General features: G+C 40.0%; 1 protein-coding gene across 7 annotated transcripts in view; it reads left to right on the forward strand.

Annotated features, from left to right (window-relative positions):
• The window catches only part of PCCA (propionyl-CoA carboxylase subunit alpha), a 414,132-nt gene that overhangs the window by 168,398 nt on the left and 232,463 nt on the right, over nt 1-13,271 (forward strand). For all 7 annotated transcript variants that reach the window (XM_039502573.1, XM_039502579.1, XM_039502605.1 and 4 more), the window contains 2 exons: nt 1,808-1,902; nt 6,452-6,602. In XM_039502573.1, the coding sequence (XP_039358507.1) occupies nt 1,808-1,902; nt 6,452-6,602 (246 nt within the window). The remainder of the gene's footprint in view (nt 1-1,807; nt 1,903-6,451; nt 6,603-13,271) is intronic.

Consider the following 13,271-nt stretch of genomic DNA (forward strand, 5'->3'; position numbering starts at 1 on the left):
AATCAGCTCGCGTGCCGCCTTCGGTACGTGTGCCATAGGTTGTCTACCCCTGCTCTAGCAGCATTTGTGCTCTCCAGGGCTTTGGGAAGTGGTGGGATCAAGCACCAGCAGAAAAGCAAAAGGCACCTATGTGGATTTCTCCTGGGGATCCCTCAAGTTCCACAGGTTAAGTGGGGACAAATTATGCTCCAGCCTCACCTCTATCCCCTAAGGATTCCTATGAAAAAGTAGAGTTTGATGCTGCAAGTAGCTGATCTGGCCATGATCCAGCAAAGCACTTTAACATAAGATTAACTTTAAACACATAAGTAGTCCCACTGAAATCAAAACTCAGACTTCTGTCTCATTTGCCTGGGTTATTTCCACATTAGTTAACCATTTTGTGTTGATGCATGAGCTGTAATGGAATCTAGTTCACTCTCAGGTCTATTTACTCTGTGGTGCTAAAAGGAACAAGTTGTCAAAACTTTGTTTTGCTAAAGTAAGCAGAATGGGATGAGTTCGCACAGGTTTTTGAGTAAGATGGTGCTATTTTTATCTAGTCAATTTTGAGTTCAGAACTGCACTTTTAAAGGATGGAGCATGAGGACTGGCACAGACAATTGTAAATCAGAGCAGGAAGGCTAGTGGAAAAAGGTTTGTAGGAGAGGAAAGTATGCTTAGTACATGAAAAGGGGGGAATTGCTCCAAGAATAGGGAGCAGCATGAAATAAGATATAAAGTTGGGAAAAGCCAAAGGAATCATTAAGGAGTGAGGATGGCCTGAGTATGAACGAGAGGATTGGGCTCAGACTAGGATTGCCTATATTTTCCTTTCTTCTGACAGTTTGAAAATTGACATGATCAATTGACAGTCCTATCCTGCTGGCCTGCACGCTTCTCCAGTCTGGATGTGTGAAATGGTACTCAGACTCTTCATCCTATGCCTTGCTCTTCAATATACTAAGGTTGCAGGGACTGCAGTAGCTTCAGCTGCTTGGGAAGGCTCCTTGAAACGACCAGTTAAATTTTCATCTGAATTGTTGGAGAAATCTGGATGTTACATTGCAAATCTCATTCTTTCCCCCTCGCTTTTGCCAAGAGACCGCATTTTTTTTTATTTATTTTTTTTACCCACGAAAGCTTATGCCCAAATAAATATGTTAGTCTTTAAGGTGCCACCAGATTCCTTGTTGTTACGATGTTTCTGAACACTTGTCTGCCATTTGAGGGGCACTGTATTATGATTAACCCTTTGAGTAGGCTCCATCAGTAACTGTTTCTGAAAGCTTTTTATCCATAGATCAATAGCTAAATTTGACATCTTTTGAGATTTTACTCCCTTTTGTTGATACAGGCTATTGTTAAGAGTATACTTATGTTTGCAATACTATTTTAGGAGCTTACAATATAATTTTGTCTCCATCCATTGATTTTCAGCTTCTTTTATTTAATGAACTTCATTTTTGTATTTCTCACAATGTTTGAAATGATTGGAGCTTCCCCCCACATATCCTTTATAAATATAATTAAAAAAAAATAAGTAATAGAGATTTTAGAAAAAAGATATTTACTGTGTTTAGAGTTTGAAATAATATTCTCCCCATATTTATAATACAGCTGATTTTCTAGAAAGGAAATGTTCATTTCCATTTTCAGCATGCTTTGCTAGAGTGCTTCTTTTTATGTTTAATTTGGTGAAACATTTACATTTGAACTCTATGTAATGAAATCTATGGCACACAGATAAAATCACAGGTATCTGATAGTGGGATATAAAAAGGCCAGATATATGCACTCCTTTGTTAATAGCAACATATTCTACTAGGTTTTGGCAGATAAGCATGACAATGCTTTGTGGCTGAATGAAAGAGAGTGCTCCATTCAAAGAAGAAATCAAAAGGTTGTGGAAGAGGCACCAAGGTGAGTATAAACTTCTCTCCATGTACGTTTTTATGAGCATTGATTACGCTTTGGAAAGCTGCTACTTTTACATATTGTACAGATCTGAACAATTTTTAGTCCATTAAAAAACACCGTAAACACAAGTAGTAGTGTTTAAGTAACTAATGTAATTCTGATTCAGAATTTAGCATCGCAATATTCTGATCTAGCTTCACAATGTTCATTCTATGTCAAGTTATTACAGTTTTTATTCATAATCTTGTATAAAATAGATACTAAGAGTACTGGTCAAGTATTTTAGACATACGCACAGATATTTTCTCCTTTTGTGATAGCCTCCTACCAGTGAGTACACAAGCCAAATGAAGTCTCAAACTCACTGTTCCTGAAGATGTTTGATTGCTACGTTAATTGATAGGATGGCAGAATCTCGCCCTGGTACTCAAGTGTTGAGTAGTACCTCACTCCATAGCAAGTCCCAATCAAATTAATGACCTGTAGTAATTAGGAGTCCAGTACCTTCAGCTGCTCAATGTCTTAACTCCATTGATTTTAGTAAGAGTTGAGGCACATTAGCTCTTAACAGGATTGGGTCTAAAAGCTCTCTAATACACCATCTTATAACATGCTGCAAAGGTGTTCACCAGAAAGAATATTGGGGAGGTGGGGGGAGAAAGTGGAAAAACCTGGATTATTCAAAATCAGGACGATGCCCCAAACTGCATTTAATTATCTATTAAATGCAACCACGTTTAGGTCTGAACTTGCAATTGTTCAGTAGTGCAGAACAACATTGTACAACAATTTAGGGTGTGATGACCACATCCAATGGGCATTTAGGATCATTTTAAGTTACTTGAGTTAAAATTTGATTATGGCTGTAGAACCAACTCTCCCCATCACTTACAAAATCAAGGTCCTAAATGCTATATGTATCTATCTGATCTGACAGACAGTAATTTTAAGTGCAGGATATTACATAACATAATACACCGGTTGAGCACAGACTCAGAGGAAAAAGTGTTACCTTGATTAATCATTGTCACTTCTTGCAACACCTGTGTGTTCCTCAAAGGCCTCCCATTCAAGAACCTGACTTTCTTTCACTCATGGAATTTGATTGCTTTGGATCACATGGTAGCGAAGCTGCTAAGGACAGAATGGTAATCCGGTGGGGTTCTAGTCCACGACTAGGACTACTAGGTGCTATGGTAATACAAATAACAATAATTTTGAAACATGGAGACTGCTGTAGTGTGTTACAAACTGAACTTGAAATTAAAAAAAATGACTCTACTGTGACTTCCAAACTCCATGGCATCATCAAAGAAGGGAATTCTCATTGACATTTTAGTGTAACTGCGGCATAAAACTATGTTTCAGATGAAACAATGCTCCTCGATTCTGAAAAGTAATCGGCTTTATATCTGGATGAAGGGAGCAGGAATATTTTGTATTAAAGTTGCGTTGATGAACAGAAATGCTATTGGGATAGGGAGTAACATTTAGCCCATGTGTCCATCCCTGAGGCTGTAGAAACAATAAAACAAGTCAATTGTATTGTCTTTAATTGGATGCACAATAGCTTGAAGAAGGTCTCATATTTTTCTCTTCTTGATGCTTTTATCTTGTGAAGTCTTTTTATTCTGCAGCCTTCATGCTGCCAGAGGAACTATTTAGTTCAGAGAGTAACAGGTATATGAGGTGGAGAAGGAGTTGAAGTCAAGTTTAAAATGTTTCATTTTAAGTGGTATGTGATTAGGTTGGAAAAGGGGCTGTTTAGGGTGTATTGAGAGGAGGGAGTGAATTGTTTAAAAGGGAGAGAAACAATGTATGTAAAAAGTAAAGGCACAGAAGGGAATAGGAAAACCTCAGTTAATTAACCTAGCTGATTGCAGAGATAATCCAGTCATTTTAGTGTATAAAGCTTAACCACATGGCAGAGATCAAGTTTAGCAGTGTGACACTTCTGTTCCATTCTTCTGCTGCAGCAGGAGGCAAAGAGAGAGACCTCAGACATACATTTAGAAAATACAGGAAGATATTACTGTAGTACAGGGAAGTAACTGTCCTTTTATCCATATGAGAAATAATAAGGCTTGTTCTTGAAAAGGAATACCAAGGCTATAATTCCAAATTAGAAATGTACTGCTCTTCATAAACCATTCAAACTGTGCTCCATGATTGATGACATCAACAGAAGACCCTTTATTGAATTATAGCTTTTTATTTAACTTGTTGCTATGCATTATTCTGTTACTGAATCAGAATAATAGACCCCCATCTCTTTATATTACCAGTTCATAACCATGCCCCGGTAAGATGTGTTCATTGCTTTCCTCATCCCTTTGTTTCCTGTGATCTCATCAGAGGTGTTAGAGCAAAGACTGATACCTTTTCTGAAATCAGACATTTTGTTTTCAGATTCTTTTGTTATATGTAGCCAGCAAAGAGGGTCTTTTTTCCCTAAATCTAGAGAGCTTCTTTTAACATGCCAGAAGTCTCTGGTTTATTGTCCATAAGAACCCATATATTACCACTCTACGAAGGACTGAGGCCAAACTAGCATTTTACCTATAAAGGAATGGTCTCCCCATTGTCTCTGGTTCGTCCAAAATCTTACTTCACTTTTCTTTTGCTTGAGTCCAATATAACTAATTTTCTTGCACAAACTCGCTGATCATTCATCTTCTAAACATTTTCCTTTCAATTAAAAGTCATAGGAAATACTGTAATCTAAGGCCCTGATCCAGCATTTGACTCTGTCTAGCCAGTTCTGTGTGGTCATGTGGCACCCCATTGACTTCACTGGGGCTCCAAGCAACTACAGGGTTCCTCCTGTGTGGTTCTCTTTGCAGGGGTGGGGCCTAATTCAGTAAGACAAGCCACAGATGCACAAAACTCAGTGTTGGAATTGGCTGACTACTTCCCCTTCTAGGCATCATGCACTTTTTTTTTATCTAACTGTCTATAAGCAAAGATCTTAAAAACGACTTAAAGCAAAAACATTCTTAAAAGTGGCCTGGTGTGGACCAAAACTGATTCTGTATAATCTTTTTTTCTATTTTATTTGCTTGATTATAGTTGACATGTTCCTAAAATAAATTGCAACAAGGGTGTAATACATATTTTTGCTTACTGTTGTTTCTAGTAAGGGACAAATGTGATCTTTCATTTAAGATCATGTACAAGGTTCAGCATCTCCTAGAGAAAAACTTTCCTTAGCTTTGGTAAAAGCCACAAGAGTTTCCCTAGCTAGATAGGTTAATCTAAATCTGAACTTGTTGTGTAGTGGAGAGGAATCATCAGGATATATGTTTTCTTGAGTTTGTAAATTCAGTGGCCTATTGGAGGTGACGTGTTTAGTTTCCTGGGGTGAGGAAGCTTGACTGTTGGGGACCAGTCTTAACAATGGCTCCTGGGGGAGTAGCTGAGCTGCACTTTGGGGCAGAAGAACAACGCTGAATGGTGACCATGCTGTGTTGAAGGGAATGAATCAAAATCAGAAAGCCACAAAACTAAAACTTGCAGTTTAAGGGTAAAGTTGAGAGAGAGATTTAGGATCTGAAGGTGGAGGCTGTAAACTGTCATTGGTTATCAGAGTCAATATTGTGCATGTCCTAGTTTTCTTTCCTCACAACCTTGCCTGCATACAAGAAAGTCAAATGAAAACAAAAACAAAACACAGTACAGATTCTCATTCAGGCCTTATGAACTTCCAAAGTTTATCATAACTTGGATTACAGAGTGCATAGCTATGAAACAGCCACATTAATTGTATTTCAAACAGATGTGGAAAACAAGACAACCACAACCATAGGGTTTGCTCTAGTTTATCTAGGCGTTAATATTTCCATAGTGTAGCTATTGTCTGCAGGCTTCATAATTGTCCAGAATTTTCTTTAATGTTGTTTTTTAATAATTTAGATGTGCTCTCCAAATAACTGATGGCTTTTTAGGTTATATTATTTTAAAGGTCTCAGTGTTATATACAATGTGTATATTGATTTAATTTATATCTTCAGAGTATTTTCCTTTAATTTGTCTTGAAGATGCTCTTAATACTGAAATGCATTAATACTGGTTACCAAGAGGGCTGAATGTTGCATTTAATATTTATTTTTTAAAGGAATTTAGAATGAAATAATCTCTTAGTTCTAAAGATGTGCTAACCTTCTGAGCATGGATGGAAGTACAGAAATTAGTAGTCTGTTGGCAATTTTAAGGAAAATTAATTTGGAGTAATGTAGGGTGTGAATTTAAAGCACAATATTAACTCCCTGTATGGTTAAAACTAATTCAGAATAAGGCACTCTTATTCCATAATAAGAGTGTCTATGCAGGGAGTTAATCAGGAAAAGCTCTTCCAGAATAACTCCCAGTGTAAATAAGCCCTTAACTTGTTAATTCAACCGTAGAGATATAATATAGTGCATTTGATTGACCAGAAGTGATGTCCTTTTTAATTTACGTGTTTTTTTTTTTGGCCCTCTTTTGTATGTAGCTTAAGAAAAGGATAAAATTATGTTTTTCTTACTAAAGAAAGGCACTTTTTCTGGATTTGTAGCACTTTTCTGGACCCTGAGACACGAAGAGCAATGGGAGAACAAGCAGTAGCTCTTGCCAAAGCAGTAAAATATTCCTCTGCTGGAACTGTAGAATTCCTTGTGGACACCAAGAAGAATTTCTACTTTTTGGAAATGAACACTAGACTTCAGGTAAGAAAAACTACTGTTCAGATTCAGAGACAGGATTATTTAAAAAAGTGTGTGTGTGTGTGTAGGCCTATTAATGTCAGTGTAAAGTAACTCATATATGTAAATCCTTACAGGATCAGGCTCTACGTTTGGAGGGATTATATGTATCCTGTAAGGATTTCCATATATGAGTAACTTTACACTGACATTAATAGTCCTACTCTCATGAGTAAGCTAGTGTGCACAAATCTTTGCAGGAATGGGCCCTTGCACAGCACATAGAAATGAGCATTCAGTGCTTTGCTCTTTGTTACACTTGACCTAAAGACCTTGCAAGAGGTCACAGTTAAGTGCTACTGTGAGTTCACAGTAAGTGGCTAGTCACTGTGCTTTGATATTTTTCCCTCTTGGTAACAGAAATTTCCATGTATTTTTCATGCTTTGGTGAAAGTTTGTTGAGTTTTACCAGCAAGGTGATTAAACTACACAATGATGTCAGAAATAAAAACATTGACCCATTGAATACTATTTTAAGTCATGAATACAGTACAAGAATACTAAAAAAGGATAGCTCTGTGGATTTCAAGTTGGTGTTTGCACTTAATTGTGGAATTGATAATGTGAAATAGAAATGGCTGGGAATAATCCCTTTTAAAAAAATTATATTTTTTATTAAAGGTTCCTGTTTAATAGCCAGAGTGTCCAAAAACCTCACTATTGATAAGCTTTCTTCTGCTGCTGCTTTAACATACCAATAATAGCTATACAAGGAAACAGGGTGCATATCTTTAAAATCTGTGTAGCATTCTCAAAGATATGACAACATAACTTGCCAAATCTCATGTAAACAAGTAAAGTATTCTCCCCTTTCTTCTCCCTCTTTCCCCATATCGAAGCGTTAAAGATTAGCAGTTCATTTTCTATGTCTAAAAAGAACCAAAATGTGAAACGATGCAATAGGAACAATAAAATTAGTTCAGTTTTCAGCAGCTTGTTAACCCACTAATTGGGCCAGATTCTACCTGCTTCTTTATACAGGTCTGCAGTGACGGGGAGGGTAAAAGGAGCTCCTCCTACTTCCATCGTCCATGCTCGAGCTGCATAAGGGCCAGACACACTTGTAGAGAATGGAGCACAGGGATCCCACGCCCTTAGGTTGGGGAGGGTCACAGAAGAGGTAGTGGGGCCTGTCAAGCTGTCTGGAGTGGCTCACGAGCATGAGTATCAACCTCAGGGCAGACTGAAGAAGCAGGGCAGAAACCCCAAATTGGTTGAGAGTTCTCTACTTAGATTTCACCAACAAAGTATCAAGCATGAGCTTCTCAGGCACTATAATAGCTTAACCATGGAGTCACAGACAGTCCCCTTGGGTACTCTGGTTTATCTTACCACCCAGGCAAGCTTGCCTTTGTGTTAGATAGTCCCTTAAAACAAAAATCACAACAATATTCAGATTGCTCACAGTCCCAAAGGAGCAGTCACTTACCCCAGGTCAGCTGCACCTTAGCTCCTACACCAAAGACGACACTTGTATCCAATCCTATAATAAACTAACTAAAGATTTATTAACTAAGGGCTTGGCTACACTTGCAAGTTGCAGCGCTGGTAGAGGCTTTCCAGCGCTGCAATTACACCCCGTCCACACCTGCAGGGCACAACCAGTGCTGCAACTCCCTGGCTGCAGCGCTGGCTGTACACCTGGCCAGGTTGGGGTGTAGCGATTGCAGCGCTGGTGATCCAGCGCTGCTCATCAAGTGTGGACACACACCAGCGCTTTTATTGGCCTCCGGGGAATAAGGAGATATCCCAGAATGCTTTTAACTAAAATTACTCCCTTTGTTTTGTTATGCAGCCTGTCTTTGTTTTGTTGTGAACCTCCGGAGCTCCGTTTCTACCGGAGCTGCTTATCAGCTCCTGTTTGCTGTGATCAATCTGTGAACAATCAAATGAGATCCTCCTCCCTGTTGTGAACAGCTCTGTGGAGCTCCTCCGTTGTCGCTGCTGCTATCTAAAAAACAAACATAGCTCCTGTTTTCTGTGATCGTCTGTACCTGGCTGTAAACAATCAAATGAGAGGCAGGCAGGGAAACAGCGGGGAGTCGTGCAGGCTGTTTGCAATTAAGAGTTAAGACTAAGGGGTCAGAAAAATGTTCTGATTTTTCAAGTCAGGAAGCTAAACACACAGTGTTGGCTCCAAAAATCCCCTCTCTCTTTCCCCCCGCTCCCTGTCACACTAGACCCCACTCCACCCCCCTCTTTTGAAAAGCACGTTGTGGCCACTTGAATGCTGGGATAGCTGCCCATAATGCATCACTCCCAACAGCGCTGGAAATGCTGCAAATGTGGCCACACACCAGCGCTGGTAGCTGTGAGTGTGGCCACACACCAGCGCTGCTCCTACACAGCTGGACGACCAGCGCTACAAACTACCAGCGCTGCAAACCGTAAGTGTAGCCAAGCCCTAAGAAAAGAAATGAGTTATTTACAAGGTTAAAGCAGGTAGACATATACACACACACACAAGATACAGTCTAGGTCCCAGAAAGTAATAGAAGCTGCTGTAATATGCAAGCTCTATGATTTTTCTAGGGCTAACCCAGGCCAAGCACTGGAACGCTTGCTTATGCTTAGAGATATTTGCCCATCAGAGTTCAAGCAGCATAGAGATGGTCAGTTCCTTCTTGTCAGGGATTTTTATTCCCTTCCCCCAGCATTCAAGCTGATGGGACAAGTCCACCTGCAGGTCTCCTCTTCATGGGCGTGGTGGGGAGCAGTCAGCAGAGTCTTTGTCCTTTGATGTTTCACAATGGCTCAGTTGGTTTCAATGGGCCCGTGACATTCTATACCTTGGGGGGAGCGTACTGTAACCCCCATATTCCTCATTTTCATATAATTGTGATCTTGCATTTAAAGCATGTCTTGTATGGTAAAAGAGGGAAAGCAATTAGGGATACAAATAATTTCGGTGTAACTCTTTCACTGCAGTTTGAATTGGAAACGCCCACTGGGCTGTGTAATGGGGGGGAGGGGGGGGAGAATGTAACAGGTTACATTCTGTGCTGCCATGACAATTTAAAGACAATTTCCCCCATCTTGATCTCCTGGGGATCAACCAGTGATGCTGATTCTGTGAGTGATGCCGTGAGGAACTGGCCTGAGAAGCACAAACTCATTGGGGAATCAGGGGAAAGGTTATGATCTGCTGAAAGTAATTTCTCTATCCATATAAGTATATCATTAATGCATATGAAGTTATGAGAATTGTGTTGTATGGTTGTCACTAAAACATTCTGTAAGCTGGGGAATCAGCCAGATATTAGCTCCCCAGAGGCAACAGCAAGGAAAGTAACCAACACCTGGGCGGGGTTTTAAATGATCCATCATCAACCATTGTCCAGCAAGGGAAGTACAATTCAATGACTCACCTGCATGAGGCCACACCAGGGGAATTGCTCAACCTTGCCTGGGGACTCAGCAATGCCCCCAGACATGCCTGGACTTGTGCTTCCCAAGCACATGGGCCCGAGGTTATAAAACAGAACACAGTGGCCACATGCTGGGCTTTTCTCCTGCTCCCACCTATGCTGCAAGCAACAAGGACACTTTGAAACTCCAACTGAGGGGATTGGCCCAGATTTCAAGGGTGAAATCTGTATACTATGGACTGCAATATCCTGTGGGGTGAGGAAAACGGCTTAATCTAGATGTTGCCCAGCCTAATAGGGTTGAGAGTTTAGACTGCATGCTTATATTTTATTTTCTTTTGGTAACTAACTCTGATTTTTTGCCTTAATATCACTTAAAATCTATCTTTTATAGTCAATAAATTTGTTTAACTGTTTATCTTTACCAGTGAGTTTGTATGAAGTGTGTGGCAAATCTGCTCAGGTTTTGCAAAGGCTGGTGTATATTCACTTTCTATTGATGAAGAGGTAAACCAGTTAATAAATTAGTACTACTCATCTTGAGCAGTGCAAGAAGTATATTCCTGAGGTACAGTGCTGGGAGCTGGGGGGATTTGGCTTTGATGCCTTTCTCTGTGTAATTCATGAGTGGCTCTGGGACCATTAATGCAATCATTGCTGGCTCTGGGGCTCCACATGCGGTTGTGCTGAGTGATAAAAGCACCTGGAGGGGTTTGCTGCTGGTCACTAGCAAGGCATTGTGAAAGACAGCCCAGGCTGGAGAGAATTAAGGGGGCACAGCGGTCCACAGTCCCAGAGTACACCCCGGGATTTCACAGGGCCTTCTTGTGTGCAGGACCTAGCATCTTCTGTAGGAAGCCAGCCTTTACATTAATTTAATGCTTCTTTCCTGCTTGGTGCGTTACACAGCTACAGAGGCTTACAATGCAAACCCTCAATATAAGCGTATAACATGGGGTACAGATGTTACATGAGATTAATACATGCAGCATCCTACAAGCATTTCATAAAGTCTAAACACATTTTTATGAATCTAATACCTATTTAAATAATACTAAAACACAGGCGAGCCAGACTGGTTTCCAGCTATGCATTCATCAGTGTTCACTTGGGGCCTAGGAGCCTTGGCATGAGCTGGCACCTGATCTGCCAGCATTATAGGGCCATATACCCATCTTCCCTTCCATCAGCCTGCACTGGAGGGAAGGCTGCACCCTATAACACCGATCCTCCTACAGGACAAGGAGTGCTTTTTGGTGCCTTCCCTGGTATGGTATAGCTCTGCACTGCCCTTACTGTGGCTATGTCTACCAGGCACAGGTTAGCCATATGTCAGATTTGATGAGAATTGGTAAGGATTAATCACTAGACAAGTTACCAATTTATTGGCCATTAAAGTACTAGTAAATGCTTGTTTCTTCTGTATATACATTCTGTACATTTATAATTCCCAGTTTATCTAGCATTTCATATAAAGCTTCTGATAAATCTTTTTATGATTATAAAAATTCATAAAGGATACAGTCCTAACCTGATGCCAGCAGGGATGCAGGATCCTAAATGGGTATATGGCCCTATAATGCTGGCAGATCAGGTGCCAGCTCATGCCAAGGCTCCTAGGCCCTGAGTGAACACTGATGAATGCATAGCTGGAAACCAGTCTGGCTCGCCTGTGTTTTAGTATTATTTAAATAGGTATTAGATTCATAAAAATGTGTTTAGACTTTATGAAATGCTTGTAGGATGCTGCATGTATTAATCTCATGTGGAGAGTCTCCAGATGTCCATGTATTTGCACTCACTTTTACTGGTACATGCTTCAGCCTTCTGCCTTATATGTCTGTTGGTTTTGCGCTGTAATATATGGTGGTAAAAATCTTCTAATTCCTCAGCATCAAACTCATTCAGTTGTGGATATCTCCAAATTGGCAAGAAAAAAGCCATCAGAATGGAATGAATGCCATCTTTAGAAACTTTTTAAAGACTTCTTTCAAATATTATGTAAGCAGTTTGAGAGGTCCCCTCTAATAGTAGACCCATTCTTTCCAAGTCTTAAGAAATTTACTAACCTTAAATTACAATACTTATGTACATTCTCTAATTCTACTATCTATCTTGGCTCTGTATTATCTGTAATTAGCATTTCAGTTTGAGGATGGAGGGTAGCAATTTTCTTTGTTTCTTCTCCAAGCTTTCCCAGTTGATCTGTCACTTTTCCCAGCTCTCAAACTTGAGTTTCAGTTCCACTAACAGATATGTAACTAGCATCTAGTTTTTGCTCCCTTCTATTAAAAGCCAAACATAGACACTCTAATGAACCATCTCCAAATTTAACTTTAGAACCAGGAGAGTCTCCAGATGTCCATGTATTTGCACTCACTTTTACTGGTACATGCTTCAGCCTTCTGCCTTTTGTAGCTTGTAAGTGCTTATGAATCAGGATTGCTAGTGAGTGTACTCTTTCTGCTAGTTTGTGCAGAGCTCCCTGCATTTAGAGAAACTTTCCTTGAGGGTCAGTTTATTAATAGGTAAAAGTGTGCCAAGCCTAATCCTGGGCACGCTTCAAGCATTATTCCCTTTACCTTTTAGCATCCTCAAAATTCATCCCAAATAAAATGTGCAGTTATGTCACAGCCTTCATTTACCCCAGAATCAGACCCAGTGTCTCTCTCTCTGGCCCAATGAATAGTTACTGTAATTATTTACACAAAGCAGAACAGTTCCAGAAGGAGAGATTGAGGAAGACATTTGAATAGGCAGTAGCCTGGTGATTAGGGCACTCACCTGGGATGTGCTTACTCTGAACTGGACAGAGCAGGGTCTCACATCCCAAGTGTGTGTCCTAACCACCAGGCTATTGGCTATTTTGGGGTGGGTTGGTGTAAACTCACATACAGTTAACTACATCAGGGCAGATCCTTTCCTCTGTTCCAAACTCTTCATGCTGCCTACTTACCTTCCTTATGCATGCTGAGCATAGTTCAGAAACATCTGCAGTGTGTCTTACCCTATCATGTGGTTTTAAAATTTTTAGGGGCGGTGCTATCTTTTGATCAATTCCTTGGGAAGATTCTTTTTTACCACACAATCCTGTAAACAAGCACAAATAAAGGATGCTTATGTTTTTTTATTTCTGTGCTAAATGTTGCAGTACAGTATGAAGTTGGGAGACAGAAAACCAGTGTACCAGCTATATGATTTCTATTACAATTTACATGAATTGTTTCATTACAGATGTTTTACTCTCAATCAGTGGTTCGGGGAA

Source organism: Mauremys reevesii, linkage group 1, assembly GCF_016161935.1.
Source record: "Mauremys reevesii isolate NIE-2019 linkage group 1, ASM1616193v1, whole genome shotgun sequence".
Lineage (NCBI taxonomy): Eukaryota > Metazoa > Chordata > Testudines > Geoemydidae > Mauremys > Mauremys reevesii.